We start from the raw sequence: 21,012 nt of genomic DNA, 5'->3' as shown, positions 1-21,012 counted from the left end.
GCAGCTGGAGAGTGCTCTAGTCCTGGAAAACAATGTGTCAGCTGCCTGGGTTGGGTTGAAGCCTTCAATGCTTTGTCTGAACTTAATGTGTTGCAGTATTGCTTAGGATGAGCTGTGCTGCCACCCCTGCTGCAGTCCTGCTGGTGTGGAGCATGGGATCTGCCTGTCCTGTCCCAGGATGGGCTGGCAAGATGGACTGGCTTGCAGTACTGCTTGAAAGCTGCACAGACCTGCAAGTCTCTTGTATTTATATAATTTTGTCCATCTCTTTCTGCATCTGAATTTTAAACATCCATTATAAGGCAATGCTGCTTTAGTGGTAAGCCAAGTTTTTCTTCCAGAACACATGGTCCCTAAAGCCTTCGTCCTTTATTTCCTTTGTTCTGATTTATTGCCCTTGCCTTGCCTCATGTGCAAAGCACAGCAGAGGAACAGCTACCAAACCCAAAAAAACAGTCCTCTCTTCCCTCTTCCCAGCCCACATGCATCAGGATTAACACCCTGAATAATTTATGCCAAGTGATTCAACAGTGAACTAACTTATCTCTAATTTCTTACCTGCCTCCAAGTAAATATGCTGATGAAGAGTGAGCATATGTTGATAATGTGAGGATTATGGCTAACCCAGCAAAAGCTACTGTGAAGAACTGAAAAAATGGGGTAGACACTAAATCTAGAGAATGGTAATGAGATTTTAAAAATAAAAATTGTTGACTGCCTTTTCTAAATAGGCATTTTGTGGATATAAATTTTTATGTGCCTTTTATTGATACCTAAAATGGCCTAATTTGTCAAAAACACTCTCCCACAAAATAAAGGCCACTTTTTGGTATCCCAGGGTAAGCATCAAGAACCCAAGGCACACAATGGCTAGTAAAAAAAAAAAAAAAAAAGAATTGTGGAAAAATAAAATTAAAAAATTGTGGGGCTTGTAGGGCTCCATGAGATAGTAAAGTTCTGCTGAAGTTTTTGTTTGGGATGCTCTTGACAGGAAGCTTTTTGTCATATTCAGGCTTGTTAACTGCATTGGTTAACAAAGGAGAGCATTCAAAGGCCTGCTCAGAGGCATATTTGTCTTTTTTTTTTCTTTCTTATTTTTCTTTTCAATCTTTTTTTCTCCTTTCTAAATGGGAACCAACTTTCCTAGCAGAATGTTTTACGGAATCTGCTTTCCTTGAATCAAAACGAGGCAACAGCTGTGCTTGCAGCAAGTTGCAACCTCTCTGTGCTGGATGGAGGCACATCTTGTCACAAGTGGTGCTGGTAGCAAAACCTTGGTGAAAAATCCTGCCTGGCTGGGGGTTGTCCACCCCTCTGAGGTGAGCTGGAGACACAATTTCACTTGGTTTCTTTGAAGAAAGAGCTGTACTCCAGCCAAGTTCAATGAGCTGAAGCTTTATGAAACCTAGACCTGAATTGGAGAGAATTTGGGCTGATAGGTGGGTTCTTGTGAAAACTAAGTCAGACTTTGACCCCAAGCCAGCAAAACTTTCTGATTTTGAACACCTTTTGAGGATTCAGTGAAGCCAGGAAGTCAGGGATGGTGAGGACACAGAAACTCAGTGCTGGTGCATAAGTCTCATCTAAATCCTAAAGTCCAGATCAAATCCTAATACGAAATGATCAAACTGCTGCTTTGATGAAACTCAGAGCACAAGTGCTGTAAAATATGCATCACTGAGCATCTATAAAATCATAATAATGAAATCACTTTAGACTACTTTCAGGTCCAACCAAGCAGTGCTTGAAGTAGTGTACTTGGTACCAAAGTCCAGTAAATTATTTGTATTCATATGACTCTTGTGGTTCTTGGAAACTTTCTGAATGTGCAAACTCTGTTTTGTTTGGGGGAAAAAAGGCAGACCATGCTTGCCTGGTTGAAAACTGCTTGTGAGAAGGTCTTTGTCAGAAAGACTTAAGAGCCTTGGGCCCTTTTTTGTTGTCTTAGAAAACAGGAAATGAATTTTAGTTCTGCAGTTGATTTCTTAAGTGACTTGCTTTCTATGATCACGTCGGGGTTCTGGAGTGCTGCAGAAATGATCTGAGGGCATTTTCAACACTTCAAAATTAAAATCAAATTGCTTGACACTGTGCCAGCATTTTAATGAAAATTATTTTCTTTAAACAAACACTTGAGGACTTTCAATATTTTTTTTAATCACAAGAGTACTCTTAACCCAAACACCTTTTCTTTGTGGTTTTTCAAGGACCTAGTCTGCAGTGCTACAACCAGATGTGTCTTAGGATGTAATAAAATTCAAGATCTTTTCAGCTGAAAACTAGACGAGTGAGGAGCACTCATTTTCATGCAGCACGAAGTCGTAAGTAGGTGTGACTGCAAACACCATCTCTGCCTGTGGGCCCATCTCTGCCTCCATGCCCACAGAAATGCCTGGGCAGAAATACCAGCAGAGGCTTCTGCTCCATGGGGAAGGTCAGGCACAGAGTGAGCGCTGGGGCCTGTGCAGCTCCCAGGTTGCCCTCAGTCCATCAACAAATGATTTTAACAAGAGCTGTCATTGTTTTGCTGAAAAAAACAGGTGTAAGCGAAAGTGACCGTGCAGCTCATGGGATCACAAGGCTTCTATGTGTTTCTCCAACATCTCGTATTTTCTGATATTCACTGGGAGATTAACCACAGCAGAGCAGGCTGCCTACAAGGTAAATTCCCAATTGAAAATGTTGCAATATGCCCAACTTTCCTGGCCTTTTCCTGCAGCAGTAAGAGAACTCTTTAAAGAGCTGGTAGCAAGGGGAGTAGTCTAAATCTTAAGAAACATCTCCCTACATGTAACCATTAAAGTTACAACACTGCGACCTGGAGATGCTACAAACAAAAACCAGCTACATAAAACCCTTTCAGCCCTATGGACATGGCAGCCCTTCAGACCATGGCTCCTGGATACTCTTCTTTGACACATATTGCCACATATTGTGAAGATAAATGCTGTTACCCTCAGCCTGCTTCTGCTTCACTATCTGGGCCTGGCTGGGACTGGAACTGCAGAGATGTGAGTGCAGATAGGACCTCCCAGAGGCTTATGCTGGCCAGGAAAATGCTGGCTGGGAAAATGATGTGGAGCGTGTCCAAATAAGAAGAGTCTGGAAGGAGTTTGTGATGGTCTGTTTTTTCACTATTAGCTAGGAGATGTGAAATTTCCTTTTCCGGATGAGCACATTTCATCTTTTGCATAAGAAAGCAATTGCTTCTTGTAAGACTTAGCATTTCTGCTAATTTAATGAGCTGTCCATACAAATGGACTGCATTAGTCATTGGAAAGACCTTTTACAAGTTCCACAAACATGTTTTAGACCTCTCCATACAGCCAGTAGCATGCTGGACTTTCACAAGCAGAAAGACCTCCCAAAGTATGCAAGTTATTCCTGGCATGTTGTATTCTCAACATGTCAAGGAAACATGGATTATTTTTACACAAACAGGCAAATCAAAATGGTTCCGTAGCAAGCTCTCGTGAACATTCTTGGGCCCTGAGAAGGAAGAGAAAAAAGAAAAGTAAGAAAAATCATTGCTTCTGAATTAGGTTTCTCAGATGGATTGTGTTGTCACACATTCAGAAGTTCATTTGCACCACTTTGGCCCTCTGGTGAATGATGGAGGGAGTGAAGGATAAAACAGAAAGAACAAACATGGACCATGAATTAATCTGGGTGTTTTATACTTGGGTGGATTTTTTTTCCATACTGTAAATTTATCTTCAAATGCAGGCTGTGAAGAACTGCAAACACTTTTAGAAGTTCTTTTTAATAGCCACTGATTGTGATGTGAAGGTGTTGAGAGGGAAAGGATCTCTGGAGCTGAGCAGGCCGGTGTGGAAAGGACATGCCAACATCTTGCTGGGAACCACAAAGCATCAGAGCAGCAAAAACCATGGAGTGTCCTCAGCTCCCCTGACACTGCAGCACACAGATTCAGCTGTAGGTTTCACAAACATTGGAGGCTGTTTTGAAACTCCCTGTTGTGGACTACAAATGCTGACTGCGGTTTCTAGGCAAAGGCAATTAGATATCACAGATCTGGCCTCAGCTCAGTGTTTTATGTCTGAGCTCGTGTTACTGTGTAGGGTCCCCATGCATTGGATTGCCTCAGCCAAACCCAGTTCTGATACCCACCCAAATAATCTTGTGATTTACCATAATCCTGTGATTATGGTGAAACAATAGAAAGTACAGCCTGGCCTCAGCATTTTTTCCATTTCAATGCAGAGAAGTATTTTTCCACATGGTGAAGGGATTTTTAGCAGAAAAGAGGTGTAAAGCACGCATAAATAGTGACACTTAATGTGCATCCTCAGCCATAGTTGCTCCTGTGGGTAGTCTGTTTATTGGTTCCATGCTCGTGTTCAAATTCAGGAACAGCTCTTGCTGCTTGGGCTTGGTGGAGACTCAGCCAGCTGCCTTAAGCTTCATCTTGGCCCAACTACTGTCATTAATTACATAGATCAGCATCAGTAACTATCCATAGTTATACCTTTACTCAGTGGGAGGGTGGTTTTATTGCAAATACCTTATCCCAGGAAAAACAAAAAAGGGGAAGAGGGAACTTTAGTGAAGCCAAAACCTGCAGCAACTGGGTACTCTTGGATTTGGTGCTGTGCAGGGCTGGGAGTTGGACTCGATGATCCCTGTGGGTCCCTTCCAACTCAGCTCCTTCTGTGACCTGTCAGTGTCTCTTGCACCACAGGGACTGTGCTGCTGTGGGAGGTGCATTGCATCTGCATGAAACCAAAGTTCGCACTGCCTTCTCTATTTCCCTTTCCTTTTTCTAACCTTGCACCTAAAATTTGCCCTCTCACCTGGCAGGCCTCAAGAAGAAGCTTTGGATGTGGAGCCAGCACAACAGCAGTGAGAGAAAGCAAGACAAGTACCTCCAAGATGTAATAAATAGTACTGTTATTTCCTACTGTTCATCTGAATCTCCACTCCTGAAAACATGAGTTAAATCCTAAATTTTCCTTTTATTTTTAGGCAGAACAACCAGCAAGTTAAAAAACAGCATCACAAGGAGGTCCTAAGATGGGGCTTGCTCCAGTTTTCCTGCTGAGCATGTGTTTAGGAATTGCTGCTAAAAAAAAGTCAGAGAGGATGGTAGTTGCTGTGCTGTCACATGGCCTGATAGAACGCAGAATCTGCTTAGCATTCTTGAAGGGAAATTATCCAGTGCTGCAACTCACAATTTATAATTGGGTTGCGTATTAATATCTAAAAAAGGCAATAAAATCCACTGTGTGTTAAAAAAAAAAATAGTAAGTAGGAGTATTACAAGCTGAGCAGTGAAAATCTGGAAGACTTCTTGGCTAGAGCAAGGCTGTGTGCAGTGTTGTTTCTCCTGTATTAATTACAAGCAATTTTAAATCATCTCCTTCCTTCAAGGAAGGATTTTGTTCAGCATTTGTGTTAATTTTAATCTTGCTAATGTGATACTCTCTTGGAACCTCTCCCTTGTGTCATAACAGTGAGACATGCTGCCTCTTTTGTCCCTGCCCTTTGGGAAACACAGTTACTGCTGCTCATTGCCTCAACCCTGCTGTCGTGACTATCAGTACCCCTCCCTTGAAAGGAAAAGAAACCAAAACCCCACAGCAGCATTGTTCTTCCCTCCGCCAGAGTTCACTTTTATTTGTAGTATTTAAGCTAGACTGTGCAAGTGCCTCATGAAAATCGGGGGTTTAAAATGTATGGTGCTGTATTAGAGTGGAAAGCTTGTTATTCAGCACACTAATTATTTCTGAGTCACTGTATTTATGAAATGTCATGTAATAACTACTTCACCACCACGCAAAATAAATAGCGCAAAAGCAGGCACTTTATGATTTTGACATTTTAGTGTATTAACATATTCCCGAGTCTCTCTGGGGGCTACTGGGAATCAGATAATGTTTTTATGACTTCTAAAAAAATGACATTGAATTTCATAATCTGTAACACTCCATATATATCATTAATGTTGTGCATTTTATTACAGCCTCAGTGGCTTATACTGCAAGTGTCAACTGCAAAGAGAAAACCTACAAAGGTGGGGTTGTGGAACTGGGGGGAAACAAGAGGGTAAAGCCTTGCGGTGCACACCTCAAAGCCCTTGGACCGGCTGTAATGGCAGATCCCAGGCTATGCTGGGACACCAGAATTCCCCCTCAGCTTTTTTCATTTCAGGATGGATTATGAAGCCCTTGCTGAAGGAGGCTTTCTGTTCACACTTGTCACTAGAGGATAAGTAAGTCTGGGGTTTTGTCAAGCCCTGTGTGAATGACCTGTTAACTCCAGAGTAATGGGACACCTTGAGTGACACTCTGGGAGTGAGTGCAGAGGGAAGAAGGATGAGTTGCTGCTCCAAGTGGGCTTCCGAGTAGTCCCGCATGCTCCCTGAGAACAATGGGTGGATGGTCACCAGAATATGTGACTTCAGAAAATGCTGTGCCTAAACCCAGGCCTTTTGTGCTCCTCTGCAAAGCTTGCTTGGTGTTACTAAAGTTGTGGGTCATTTACTTGAATGCTGGGAGAAGTGCCTTTTGACATATTTATCCAGGAGCTTTTGGGAAAGGGGCAAGAGATGAGAAAGCAGTCACAGCTTCAGAAAAACTCAAATTGTCACTGAAAATGAGAGGAAGCCATGGCCACTGGTGGACGATGGGGTCAGTCCTTCCCTTTCTGACATGGGGCAGGACAGCAGTGTCTTGTCAGAGCTGCCAAACTGCTCCACATGGGTACAGAATGGGGCCCTGAAACTGCGGGGGATCTGGCTGGGTCCTGCTTCACCTGAATTTACAGCAGTTGGCAGATGGATGTGACACATCCTCTCCTCAGTGCTTTCTTTACCTGTTGGCATTAAAAAATCACAGGGAGTGTGGAGTGTGATCTACCATGCATTTTGCTGGAAGTGGTGAAATGATTTACCCTTTCCACATTAGGATAGACTGGTTATCCTTAGAACAATCAGCCCCCTGAGCTGGTAGACAGGGACAGGGAGCAGAAAAGACCCCCTGTAATGTAGGAGAAGGTAGGCAGTGACCTGCTGTGCCACTTAGATGCTCACAAGTCTATTGGGCAGAATGGGATTCACCTGAGGGCACTGAGGGAGCTGGTGGAAGGGCTCACCAAGCAACTTTCCATCATTTACCATCAGTCCTGGCTGACCATGGAGATCCCAGATGCTGGAGGTTGGACATGCATCCACAAGAAGGGCTGGAAGGAGAATCTGGGGAACTCCAGGCCTGTCAGCCTGACCTCAGTGCCCAGGAAGGTCATGGAGTGTGATCATGCAGCATGTACAGGACAACCAGGCAATCAGGGACAGCCAGGGTGGTTTTAGGAAAGGCAGCTCCTGCCTGACCAACCTGATCTCCTTTTACGGCCAGGCGATAAGTGCCTTATTGAACACAGTAACCAATGAGTGGACGTGGCACTCAGTGCTATGGTTTAGTTGATGAAGTGGTGATTGGTCAAAGGTTGAACTCAATGATCTTGGAGGTCTTTTCCACCCTGAATGATTCTATGATTCTATGGTGTATTTCTTTTCTGACTTTGCTATAAATACAAGCAGCTATTAAGACTGACTGTTATATCCAAGGGTAAGTGTTTGAGATACATGAGAGATACCCGGGGAATTGGTAGGTCTTCAGTAGAAAAAAATGTCCTGAGATCAATTTCCTGATTCAGTAGTGAAGTCCTCATATCATATAAAATGTAATGTGATTGTCCATGGCCCTAATAAAATCTTGACTTTTCCACCAAGCTTTCATCTATAAAAATCAAATTTATCTGGCATTCGTCTGCATTTTGAAAGGGACAGGGAATTTTTGAAATAGATATGATAGTAGTCCTTTATGGTACATTAATATAGGAGAACAATAATTTGTTGCATTTTCTTCACACAGAAACAATCAGCTAGGAAATGTGCATAATAATTGTCTTTGTCCTTCATTGTCACAGGCCATTAGCTAATGAATTTAAGCTGTATTTGGCTCTTGTTACAATAAGAAAACTACATTAGAGATCTTGTAGCCTTGGTATTATATAAAACCTTTCAGCGGGTTTTATTTTAGTCTCACTGAGGTGATGCTGCCATGGGCTGAGGAATGCATCTCAATTTTGTGGTGAGCAGTGAGGTCAGCATGCACTGATGTAGTGGGTCAAACAAGCTGAAGGGCATCTACAGTTATTGAAGCTGCCAGGTGCCAGACCCTCTTTCTTTGGTTTCTTATACTTTAGCCAAACTTTTCATTGCTGCTCTTGTGACAGCTTCAGGTTCATCCTTTGGGTGGGAAGATTTGCTCAACTCATTCCAGCGGTACCAAGATTTATGCGAGGGAAAATCAGTAATTGGGCAATGCTTTAAATAAATGACAGGGTCACATTAAGTTGCTCAGCTTTACTGCCTATGCAGTTTGTCCTCTCAACAGAGAGGCTGGCAAAAGAAAACTGTGTGATGGAAGAAGTGATCTTCACTGGCCTGAGCAAATAGGAGCTGTTGCTGGTGCATCGAACACCAGGATCTGCAGGCCAGCAGAGGGGTACAGTGGGATTGTTCTTTGGGATGCCAGCTGCTGCAGTCTCCCAAGAGGCACTCCTGCTGTCCAGCCGTACTGGGACACACCAGTCCCTCAGCTACTCTGTCCTTGTCCCCAGCTGTGACACAGCTGGGAAGTGACACACCATTCCTGCTGCTTCATGTGTCACCGCCTGCTCCCAGGAAAGGAACAACCCATGAGCTCAGTTGGGTTGCTGCCACCTTTGGGCTACCATAACGGTGTGCAGAACAGCCGGAGCATGAGACAAAATCCATACCACTGTCATTTGTGTTTGGCATCTTACAAGTACCAGCAAAAGGACCTGAAACTTCTGGGCATTACTTTGTATCCAAGCTTTTAGCCCAGGGATGTCTTAGACTTGGGAGGAGAATGGATGGTGAGTGTGTGATACACATCTGCTGCAGATATTCTTAGTAGAACATTGTGGCATCATTCTGCATCTGTTCAGGGATTATTGCTTCTGCACAACCTGCAACACCACAGCAGTAAGGGATGGCTGTGGCAAAACATGGTCAAGTTTTGTTGTGTCCTGCAGAGAGAGATGGCCCCAGGCAGCCAGCAGTGCAGGGTAGTTCACCTGCAAAGTCATGTGAGAAATGGGTCGGGACCGCCACTCCTGTTAACAGGCACCGTTTTCTCCCTTATCTCTTTTCATCTCCAAAATCAGACTCTGGGCTTTCCATGGCCTGCAGACCCCATTTGGCTGTCCCATCTGCCTCCTTGGGCAAATGTTTTAATGGATAGTGCAGGAGATGTTCTGAATGCCATACCCCAAACCATGGTGTAAAACGAGCATTGCTGGCAGCAGAACCAGTGGCTGGAAAGCTTTGGTGTTTCGAGGTGTGCAGGGGGCAGGAGCCAGCAGCAGCGATCACCCATTTTTCTAAACCGGCAACACTTACAGCCCTACTGACAGAGGTTGACTCACACCAGGAGTAAATTCAATATGCATGAAAGGACTCTTGTTCTTCCTCAGCGGAGAGCATAAAGACATACTGTCAGACAAACTAATCTCTCTCTGATAATTTTCTTTTCAACATCATTGAACTGTCATTTCTCCTGGGCTTTGCCAGAATATTTGACATATCCGTTGCTTCCCAAAACAGACAGATTCTGCTAGCTTGGCTGATACAGGAATTTCTGCCAGGAAGAGAGATGCTGAGATGCTTCTACCAGCCTTGTGCTGTTGTTGTGCAGGTCCTTTGCTGAGCTCTGGAGCTCTGGTTAGGGATGAAAGGAAAGTACCTTGGTGATTGATTAAGTTGCATCTCTTAGTGCAGCAATGGAATCGTTCCCAGCACTTGACCTGGGCTGGGAGCACATTTGCTGGGGTTTTGGGATTCTACTTTTTTTTTTACTGGAGAGAAACCCATCTACACCTCCAGATCTTTAATTTCAAAACCAGTGATTCAAGGTGGCCCCAAGCATTAGTGTGTCACCTAGCTCCACTTAGGAAGTAGCCCCAAATAGAGATTTCCCTTTTTTTTCAATTATCCCTCTACATGGCTGACAAAGCAGTCACTCCTTCTAGGCATGTGTGAAGAGTCAGTAAGATTCCTAAAACTAGTCAGAGAAAAAAAAAATTGAATTTCCCATCCCAAGACTGTGGATGAAAGACATCTACACTGACCAACCTCCTCCTTCAGGCAGGGACTCACTGAGGACTCTGCTGTAGGGATACATGGTCCTTAAGGCTGCATGTTCTCCATAGCTCTTGCAGAGGAATTTAACAGAAATAACAGAAATAAAATTGTGAAGTGGGGGAAACAGGAGGAACCCAAACATGACCATGATCTGGCAAAACAAGTCCTACATACCATTTGCCAGCCCTTTTATTTTTTGGAAGATAACTGTCCCCATGCTTTCTGACAGTGCGACTTTATACAGACTAAAAAGTATAGAGGGAGATTAGTGGTAACTCAGTTAAAAATAACTTGCAACACCATTTAAACCCCTGTGGGTTAATCTGGGCATAATGAAGAACAGTTTCTGAGTCTGGAATTATCTAACTTGGCTGTGATTATCTAGTTTAATTTCCAGATTAACTAGAGATATTTATCTAAACTGGGTGTCTGCCGAGGTATTAAAAATAGGAGAAGGAAACCTTGCAGTCATTTTTACAACACAGTTAATTGCTTGTCCTCTCAAAGCTGAGTCTCTCCACACCATTTCATGCCTGCCCGACACCATTACTGCAAACTCTTGTCCACTTGAATGTCTTGCATACTTGAGCAGGTCCTTGGGGCTCAGTTTCATGAGCTGTAACTGTGATAATTGTACCTCTTCTCCAGGATGAAGGCCACACCACACATACATATTTCCGCTCTGTGCCTTAAGATACTTTTCCTCAAGCACCAATGTCCTATTGTGTGATGTTTGAGATTCTGGTTGTACAAGCAGTTAGCTACAAATTTCCCCCTAGTCTGCTAGGAGCACCTTTTTGTGTAATGGATTGTCTTATCACATCTGTAAGGTAATTGCTTCTCCACTGGCTTCCAAGAAAGCCTCAGATTTGATCTATGATGGCCTGTGCATTCCTAATGCCTGTGCTCCAAGGAAATGTACCCCTGATCCTGATGAACTGCCTGGATGACTGATGGTGTAGATCTAAAGTTAACTAGGCATTCTCTTGAAAGATGACATATATTATATTTGGGCAAAGAGGAGTTTCCTGCATAATCTTTAAAGACAGCTGTGTTACATTTTATGATTTCTCTGGTAGTTACAGAAATGCAGATAAAAGACTTTACATTTTTCCAGCTTATTATTCTGATTGCATGTCCAGCTACTGATTCTCTGATAAACAGGCTCACAGTGGAAAAAATTGCATGGGGCTGTACAGCCTTCACTCCTTGACCTTCCCACCACTGAATCTGCAGTTTCCTTAGACACCACCATGAAGCATTTACAGCAGATTAATCAGAGATTTGTCATAGCCAGGATCACGTAAAATGGGTATGGGAGCCAGGAAACAAGTCTGCCTCTGAACTTGATCCATCTCTTATTTTCTTCCATAGCTCTTAGAAAGATCTCCACCTGGCTTCACCCTCCTGTCACGGAGCTGTAGAGGATAAGGTCCCTCCTGAGCCTCCTTTTCTCCAGGCTGAGCACCCCCAGTTTCCTCAGCTGCTCCCCATCAGAACTGTGCTCCAGACTCTTCCCCTGCCCTTCTCTGGACATGCTCCAGCACTTCAATGCCTTTTTTGTCCTGGGGGGCCCAAATTGAACACAGGACTCAAGGCGTGGCCTCACCAGTGCCCAATACAGGGGGTGATCACTGCCCTGGTCCTGCTGGCCACATTATGAGCTGTTTATTCTAAAAAGAGAGGGAGGAAGGCATTTTTTGCCTCATTAGTACTGCAGGATGTCGTATACAAGCATAATTATACTCTGAAAAAAGGCTAGGGAGACCACACAGGAAGGGTATTGAAGAATTGGAAAGGGTACAGGATACACCAAGCATGATAAAAAATTGAAAGTCGTTATTTATGGACAAAGTACAGGCTGCCTTTTTTTTTCCTTTCTTTTTTTTCCCTTTCTTTTTTTTTTTTTTTTTTTTTGAGAAGAGAGAAGCAAGATATCAAAAGGTAATGACAAAACTCATTCAGACCATTCCAAATTGACTGAAAAGCAAGTTGATAATAAACTTGGAGAAACCAGCACCAATCCAGGGTGTTCTGATCCAGAGCAGGGAAATGCTGTCTGCAGCATGGGGTCTCCACCGTCAGTGCCCCATCTTTGCCCTTGCCTCCACAGGCTGAACTGCATTGCAACTTCTGCATTTCAGGAATGTGACTCCTGTCCTTGACCTCCTCTGCAGATAAATACAACTTGCCCCTTACTGCTGAGTGGTTTGGGGAGAATGTCAGCCAGACAAGAGAGGGGAGATAAAGGCAAGATGGCGAGGATGTTTTTCATCTGCTCTGGTTTGAACCCTCCTGCTTGACTTTGCCTACAAGACTTTGGGCAGTGGGATTTAGAGGGGCAGGCCAGGGGGGTAGCTGGTGCCTCTGGAGTGGCATAATGAAGCTGGTCACAGTGGAGCAAAGGGGCTGTGACATGAGGCTGCCACTTAGGGAACTGGCATTTTGGGTACCCCTTGTGGCACAGAGCCTGGAGGGGAGGCATGACAGGGTCTCACCACATATGAGTGCAGGCTCCAGCCACAGAAAAGGAGTGGGGGAACAAACAATCCATGAGAAAGAGGTGCTGGTGTGTTATCCCAGCTGCTGTCTCTGCAGATTCCTTTTGGCAGCAGGGCTCTCCAGGGGGCAGACTCTGGATTAGGAGGTTTCAGAGGGTGGGTGCCTGTACACAGCTCTGCTGGGACCTGGCCTGGGCTGGGAATGCTGCACAGGTAAGCTGGTCCACAGGCAAGAGCCAAGCTGGGCTGCCTGCCTTGGCCTGGGCCAGAGCAGTAACAAAACACAAGCCCACCAGAGTGCATCCCAAAGTCTACTTCTTTTGCTGGCAAGGCAAGAACAAATGGTGATGTTTCTATGCCTTGTGCCTTAAGCACAGCTGGGAGTATTGCTGAAATGATCTGCTTTTGTTCCAGGCTGTGATAGGAGCTGGGCTGTCTGATTCTGCAACGTGGAAATCATCTACCCCGGCCACCAAAGTCAAGCTTTCAGAGCACAGATATAAAGGGATATTCCAGACACACATACTCACACACCCTTTCAACTGTCACTGATATTAACCAGAGAGAATATTGAAAACATTATTCCCTCCAATACAGAATGGCTGTCGGCTGTTACCAGGTCATGTGGAAAGACATCTGAGTGGAATTTCATCAGCAACAAGCAAGAAACCAATGAAGAAGGGAGGATTAAAGAATTTTTTTTTTTTTTGCTATCTATATTATGATTAGTTATGTGTGTGTACGTATAATGTATTTTTTTAATTACTGTTGGGATGTGAGGAAACAAAAAGAGCAGACAACGTAGCATTACTTGTTACAGAACAGAATGGTAGGGTGTCAAGCACCAGTTAGGGACATGTTGGGGAGCAGGAGGATGGTACTTTACAAATATTACTGAGGTCAGAGCAAATTCTCCACGACTTTCATTAACAGGGGATCAAAGGTTTGATGGGATTTAGAAATACAAGGAGGTTAAAAAGTGGCAGGTGTAGGTAACCTCATCTACACAGCCCTTTGCCTCAGAAAGCGGAATGTACTTGCAAATTTGACATAATCCAATTCCTTGATTTCCTCAGTGACATTTCTGCAGGCTCATGTACAGAAGACAGGGAAATGGAGATTTATGACAGCTATTCCTAGCAAAGGTCATTTCTTTATTGGAGAACAACCTGTCCTTAGTCATGCTGATGACGAGGCGTTGAAGGATAAGGGAGAGGCTGGAGAGCTTTAAAACTTGACAGAGAGTAAGAGAAGTAGAGCATAGATCATGTCTCTGCTTGGAACAGGAAGCTTGAAATCTCCCACCATCAGTCAAAGCCAGGGAGCAGGAGGCAAAATCCAGAAAAAAAAAAATACTCAGGGATTTCTGTGGAGATTGTGACGGAGTCTGAGTGTCAAGATAGCAAGTGAAAAAGAGGAGCCACAGAGTATGGGTTTTTGGATACTAAGGGTGTCCTCAGTGGAACCAGCTGCTTATAAGGAAGAGGGTCAGGTTGTTCTGGGACCTCCCTGGTCAGCCCCACCAACTTCTCAGCTCGAGCAGCTCTCAGCATCCTGTCCCATGCCACTTCCAGAACACCACAGACGAGAGCGAGCTCAAATATACATGAATACATTTCCTCCTTCCACAGGCAAGGAAGGCAGCAGATTTGACATGAATATGGTTTAAATAGGTTCTGTCACCCACCCATTATATGTCTTTAAATAATAAAAGGGTATTTACCAATTCATCACATGACTATTTTTCCTGTTGCAGAAGAGATTTGACACTGTACATAAAATGATGCATCATTTTTTTCATAATCAGAAGGACCCTTCTGTGAGTCACACGAGAGTTGTTCACTCAGCTACTGACCTTAAAAGAGAGCACTGGACACCTTGGTGTAACCAACTTTGCTTATTTTCACCATCAAGCTCACAATACTGGATTAAGTAAAAATGTGACCATTTCCCCAAAGCCTGGCTCAGATCCTGAGCTGAACTGTGGTTTGAGCTGGGTCATTGTCTCAAACCAGGCTTGTGGCCAGCAGGACCAGTCAAGAGATATTTGCAATATGGAATTGAAGTCAACACGGGGGTTCCTTGCTGACCCATCTGCCTGACCCAAGGAGGACATAGGGGCTCTTCATCCATGCCCTTGCTAATCCCTTTTTGCCATTTATTGGTTCCTCTGGGCTGTGAGATGCCAACAGAAGTCACAAGAGCTTTTGAGTTGGTGTGGTGTAAGACTCAGTCCAGTAACCTGAGAACACTGTGGTGGCCTCTAGCTTCCAATCTACAGCTGAAGATCTCACCCTTCCTCCCACAGTAATTCCTCAAAGCCTTTGAATCTCCTAAGGCTTTCCCCAAAATTGCAAGAACTGAGGATGGCTGCTCTTAAAAACTGTAAAACAGATAATTTGTAGGATAATTGCCAGTGTTGTATTTCTCCCCACACAACGAGGGCAAAAGCAGCCTTATGCCATGTACCTCCCAGGCCTGGTGTAACTTGAATCCAAAAGCTATGAAGGAAATGGAAAATGTTAATAAATAATGACGTTTGAAACACAAGTCACTGAACAAACCACCAGACCTTCTGTGTTTATTCCACTGGACAGAAAACGGCTATCTTAGTTTGAGGAACGTAAGACCTTGGTCATAGATATGTCATAGGAATTAGCCTGGGTGCTGCAGGTTATTCAGGAGATAAATCAGAGAAGTTCATGGATTAACTTTTGGTTATATACTCAGAATAAATTTGAAATAAAATCAGCACAACTGATTACTTGGTATTTCTCTGGTATGAAGAGCCAAGCATCTCCTCAGGGCCACTGGAATTTTAAATTGCCTTGTTTGATGCACTTTACAGCTGCCAGTTTTCCATCTGGTATTTTCCAAGTCAAAACCAAGCATTTATGTGCTCCATACAGCATGCTCTCCATCTGATGTGCTCTGGAAATCCTGGCCTCATTTCCCAAATCCTAAGCAGGTGATCTGCACTTAGGAAGCCCAGTGATGTCTCCCGCAAGCGTGTTGGAATTACTCTGTGTGTATAAACCAGCTGCAAAAATGGTACAGATCGGTTCAGACAAATGTGCAAAATCTTCAAATTTTAACTTCAAAAATATTCAGGGGAAAAAAGCCCCCGGATTTTCCAAGAAAATCTATGAGTAGTACAACTGTCTGCAACATTTCAGTGTAACACTTCAAAAAAAGGACAATCACTGCCTCATCCAGGACAGCTCCAAGTACACACCCTCTGGCCGCTGGGCTAAGGGCTGAAGAGTAACACATTATAAGCAAAGGGCTGACCTTCTCAATAGCCCAAACATTCAACCTCTCCAATGTAACTTAGCTCAGCTTAGGCCTGTGGCCATCCACACAGTCATTCTTTCTCTCCTTTCACTCCAGCCACTGAATGCTGGCAGCCTCTGCGATATGCCAGCACAGTGAGAGGCAGCTTAGGGGAAAGAAGGAAAACACTGGGATAAGGAGCTTCCCAGACTGTGGATCAGGCTTGCACTCCATTTGTTTTGTCATGGGAAAGAACACAGAGGACTGCAAAGCCCTGAGGCTTCAATTTTACAGCTGCTCTCAAAGCTCCACTGCATTATCTTCCTTATTTCTCTGTGCTTCCACTTGATAGCTGGCTTAGTTTCTGACTTGGCTGGCTCAAAGGTTTAGGATTAGCTCCCAGAGATCACGCAACCACGTTGCCCTGACTCTGGAATTCACCTACTGCAAATGGCGCTTTGGGATCCCAAACTTAAAGACATCTGTACGGCTGTCCAGAGGGAACACGGGCAACAAGCAGCGCGAAACAGAGTAGCCACAGGTTAATTTTACATCTATGCTGGAACCCAGCACCGAGGGTTTACAGCTGGGTCCCGACATATCCCTCATAGCACGGCAGTGTAGGAGAAGCTTATAGCCAGCGTGACTACGGGGAATTCACAGCCACATCCCACATCACCCCCTCACTGCTCCGTTCTCCCTTGCAGACACTTTAACATCAAACTGCGCACAACATCCAGCCTCCGCCGCCTGGGTGCCTGAGCACGCAGGTTAAACCAGCAAAGAAACGTCGTCCTGCCTGCGGTATTAATTTCCATCCATTTCCCATCCGCACCCGGACTCCAGAGCCCCTAAAGGACCGGGGCCTGTGCTGCAGGACTTGGGTCAGGCCCGGCGTTTGACTGACCCCTCCTCGAGGCGGGCCCAGCGCGGGGACTGTCCCTCGCCGCGGCTCCTCCGCCCCTCCCGCCGCCTCGATCCAGAACCGCTCGCCCCTTCAGCCGCCCCGTGCCCACCTCACGGAAGGCATCTGTGGCTCCCGCCCCGGCTCCCTCCGTCCCTGCCCCAGCCATTCCCTTCCCTTCCCGCCGCTCCCCGGCCCTGAGGCGGCGGTGAGTCCCGCGGGCGGCGGCGGCGGCGCCACACCCCTGCCCTGACCGCAGCTTTAGGAAGCACCACAGCCAATAGCCGGGTGTCTTCGTGCTGACAGACGGCCACATTGACCTATCGTGTGGTCCCTCCTCACAACTATCCCCGCCTCCTCGGGATGAGTGACCAATCAGAGCAGAGGTGGAGCTGGAGACAGAGGTGAGGATCTGGAACCCGTCTTCCCCCACCCCTTCTCTGCGCGAATGATTGACAGTTGCGGCGTCCAATGGGCTGCGGAGGGCCGGCGGCGGGGCCAATGGCGCGGCGGGGGCGGGGGGCGGCGGGGGCGGGGGAGCGGCGGGCCGGGTGAGGCGCGGCACGGCGCAGCGCCGGTAGGAGAGCGATGGTGGCGGCGTGAGGCGCGCTGCGAGCCGCGCTGTCTGCCCGGCCGGCGCGGAGAGCGGCGGGGGAGCGGTGCTCGCCATGAGGCTGCGGGAGGATGGGGACAGCCGCAGGGCGCTGCCGGCGGAGGGGCTGCTGCAGTAATGGGCAGCGGCAGCGCTGACTCTCGCCTGCCGTGTGGTGCCAGCGCGCCCGCCCGGCGGGACCGCCCGCGAGGAGCCGGCGGCAGGTGAGTGCCGCGCACGGGGAGCCGCCCGGCCCCTCCCGCGGTCCCGGAGCTGCCGCTCCCCGCCTCGCTCCCTGCCGGTGGCGTTTTAATTTTTAAACCGCTCCGGCTCCCGGCCAAGGGCGGGGGGCGCTGCCCGGGCGGGCTGGGCGCGGAGGTGACACGGACTGCTGAGGCGGAGCGGGGCGCTCCTCGCCCCGGGGCTCCGTGGGGACCCCCTTCCCGGGGGCGATTCTACTTCAGGTAGCCTCGTCGCCAGCTTTGATGCCATCCTGCCCTGACTTCTCGCCGGCTGCGGCTAGCTTGTGCTTCCCCATATTCCTAATGAAGAGGCTCTTTTCCCCGCACCCAGCGGAGATGCTGCTTTCCTTTCGAGGGAGGAAACCCACCTGGGTTTCTCCTCTCCCTTTTCACCTCCCTGATGATCATTTCTCGGTGCAGGATGGAGAGACATTTCCATTTCAATATGATGCAGCGAGGAAGATGGGGGATCCTGGGTAGCTTGGACTCGGGAAATGCCCCTTCCTTTCTCGTCCTCCTCCTCACCCTGGCACAAGCATTTGAGCAGCAAGACTCCCTTTCTGTCTTCTTGGCTGATCCTTCTCCTTACTCAGAGAAATGAAAGCGGGAGGTGTGTTAGAGGAAACAACTGTTACACCTTTTGTCATCAAGACAAAGAACTTCATCTCCCTGTGTCCCTCCCTCTGGGTGCATATTGGCAGCACCTCAGCCACTTCGCATTGCTTCCCGGAGATGCTTCATAAGGATTCGGTGTGGCCCTGACCTGCCCTTTTTTGTTGTTGTTGCCAATTATGATGCTTCTGATAATAGGATATGTTGATATGTTTCTGAACAGTCTCGTGGTTTGAATTCCTGAAATTGCTGCAGTATTCTTATTTATTTATTTAAGTGGTGGTGGGGGGGGGAGGCTGTGTGTGGGTGACAACAGGAAGGGGGTATGTTCTTGTAGTTGTTTGAAAGGTACGAGATCACGTGCAGTTGCAGCACTTAGTATGAAGTGCATTAACCAGTGCTTTCTCTCCCTGTCTTATTTGTCTTTCAGTCCTGCAGTCTTCCCTTCATCTACTGTGTGAAGAATGATGATTGCATGAGAGAACTTCCTTTCCATTACCTGTCTACTGCTACTGCATGCTGCTCCTGGCCAGTGATGAGCCATTCCACTAGACTGGGATTTACCCTGAGGAGGGGAGAGGCAGAATATGAATTGTAGACATCCCGTCAAGTTCCTCACACACTCTTTTTACTGTGTCTGTATATAAATCTGCTAGTATCAAGCACACACACTCTTTGAAACCTACATTGGTATTCACACAGCTTCTGCTGTCTAAGAGGACTGGTATTTCTCACCATCATGGCTTCAGTTTGGAAAAGACTGCAGCGTGTTGGGAAACATGCATCCAAGTTCCAGTTTGTGGCCTCTTACCAGGAATTGATGGTTGAGTGCACAAAAAAATGGTAAGAAGCAGCTCATGTTGCTGTAAAAATGATGGAGTAAGTTGCTGGTGCTGAAATAGGAAGGATGTTGCTCATTGTATATTGTTTGGTATGTGCATTGCTCTTCCATCCCCTTCCCTTCTATTGCCAGCCCATTGCAGAAGCAGCTGCATGAGCTGCTTGTCTTTCTCAGTGGGTGCAGGCTTTGCTGCATGGTTACCCTGGACCTGCTGGTTTTGGTCTGCGCTGTTGATTTTCTAGGCTGGTGGTGTTTTTACTTTGCAGAGGAGGGTATGTTTGTTAGCTCGCATCTGTGACTTTGTGTGGTTTTGGTTGTCGGTTTTGGGTTTTTTGTGTTGTTTGGTTTTTTTTTTTTTTTAATATTTCCCATGAGCTATTTTCCACTGCCAGTTCAGCTTGGTTGTGCTGAGTGTTATCTACTGACACTCATGTTGCTTGTTGGAGGCACTGGAGATCAGTCCTGGGCATGGTGGTCATGGGATAATGTGGGTTGGATGCCCGTTTTGATTTTTGACTTCCTTACCTGCAGAGATCATGTTTCTCCTTCTTCTTTTCCTTTATCCTTTCCATCTTTTAACAGGAAGGGGCAAGAGGCAGGTCCTTGGGAATTGCCTTAAGGTGTTTGTTTAGTCAGACAAGAATTTTGTGTGGTGGTGGTCCAGTTGGATGGCTTTGGAACTGGCTAGACAGCAGTTAATGGTGTGGGTCTGGCACATCGTCTTTCCTGTGCAAAGTGAGCTTAAATAAATCTGCTAGGCAAGACTAGAAGCAGCTTTTAAATAGTCAGGGAAAGATCTCCATTATATAAATAACTGCTGTTTTATATGTTTGGAATATTGATGTTACTGACATAATTCCTCACGTTAGTGTGTGCTTGTAGTGTCAGGGGATGAAGAAAATACATTCCAGACCTTGTGGACCAAGATGTTCAAATTGCCTTGTAATAAACTGCAGCCTCCTTTCTAATACTTGGCCTTTCTTCTTGTTGGCAAGTTTGGCACTTGCATTGGCTGCTTTCACTGGTTATGAGTAATTGCCTCTACAAATTTAAATTCTATCTTGTGGAGTAGGAAATCTCTGTCAAATGTGCTAGAAGGCTGTGCACTGCTCTGTCTTAAAGGAACACTGTCAGATTAAACGTTTTGGATTTTTTTAGCAAGCTTTCTTCATGCCTAGAATGTTTAAGAAACAGAATTGTTTTGGAAGTTGAACTTGCTTTCACAGAGTAAATAACAAATGGAAATGTTGTAGAAGTTGAAAGAGGCTGTCCTGATTATCCCATGGGATCTACTGTCCCAAAGAGGCCAAGGAGTTTTCCACAGTAATTTTGGTTGATCAGTTTTATTTTAGCAGTTGGGTTTCTTATTATGTTCTGTTTGCATTAACTTGGCTGTTTTAGGTTTCATTTTCATTTTGATTCACTTGTTGCTGAGAATTTGCAGAATGCTTCAGCACTAAATGATAAATCCTGCAGGGGAGTGTTTGCATTGGAATTGCATCTAACTTTTCCTTGGTTTAAGAAAAAATCATACACAAAAGTTCTCTTGTGAAGTATCTTGTTATTTTAGAAACAGGTAGCTTATTGGTAATCATAACTGAGAGTGACCACCTAGCAAAATGTCTGTGTCTGCAGTAGTGAGAGAGCCATTTAAAACCTCAGATGTGCAGCTATTTTTTTGCAAAAAGGACATCCTTCTGAACTTCATTTTATATTCTTGAGTTTAAATGCAGGCAAGATCAGTGCTTGTGTTGGTTATGACAAAGGAACAGTATGGTGGTGAAATGTGGATGAATTGTAGGAAAAATCACAATAGGGAAGAACATAACTCACAAAGTCCTTTGATTGTAAGCTTTTT

At 45.6% G+C, this 21,012-nt stretch overlaps 1 protein-coding gene across 8 annotated transcripts in view; it reads left to right on the top strand.

Moving 5' to 3' along the window:
- The first annotated feature begins 17,413 nt into the window (after nt 1-17,413).
- The window catches only part of EHBP1 (EH domain binding protein 1), a 211,231-nt gene continuing 207,632 nt past the window's right edge, over nt 17,414-21,012 (top strand). For all 8 annotated transcript variants that reach the window (XM_082303308.1, XM_082303307.1, XM_082303306.1 and 5 more), the window contains exons 1-2: nt 17,414-17,683; nt 18,744-19,156. In XM_082303308.1, the coding sequence (XP_082159434.1) occupies nt 19,053-19,156 (104 nt within the window). In that variant the 5' untranslated portion in view covers nt 17,414-17,683; nt 18,744-19,052. The remainder of the gene's footprint in view (nt 17,684-18,743; nt 19,157-21,012) is intronic.

The sequence above is a fragment of the Coloeus monedula genome (assembly GCF_965178545.1).
Source record: "Coloeus monedula genome assembly, chromosome: 2".
Lineage (NCBI taxonomy): Eukaryota > Metazoa > Chordata > Aves > Passeriformes > Corvidae > Coloeus > Coloeus monedula.
The sequence above is the reverse complement of the archived record's forward strand: the minus strand, read 5'-3'. Positions and strand labels throughout refer to the sequence as shown.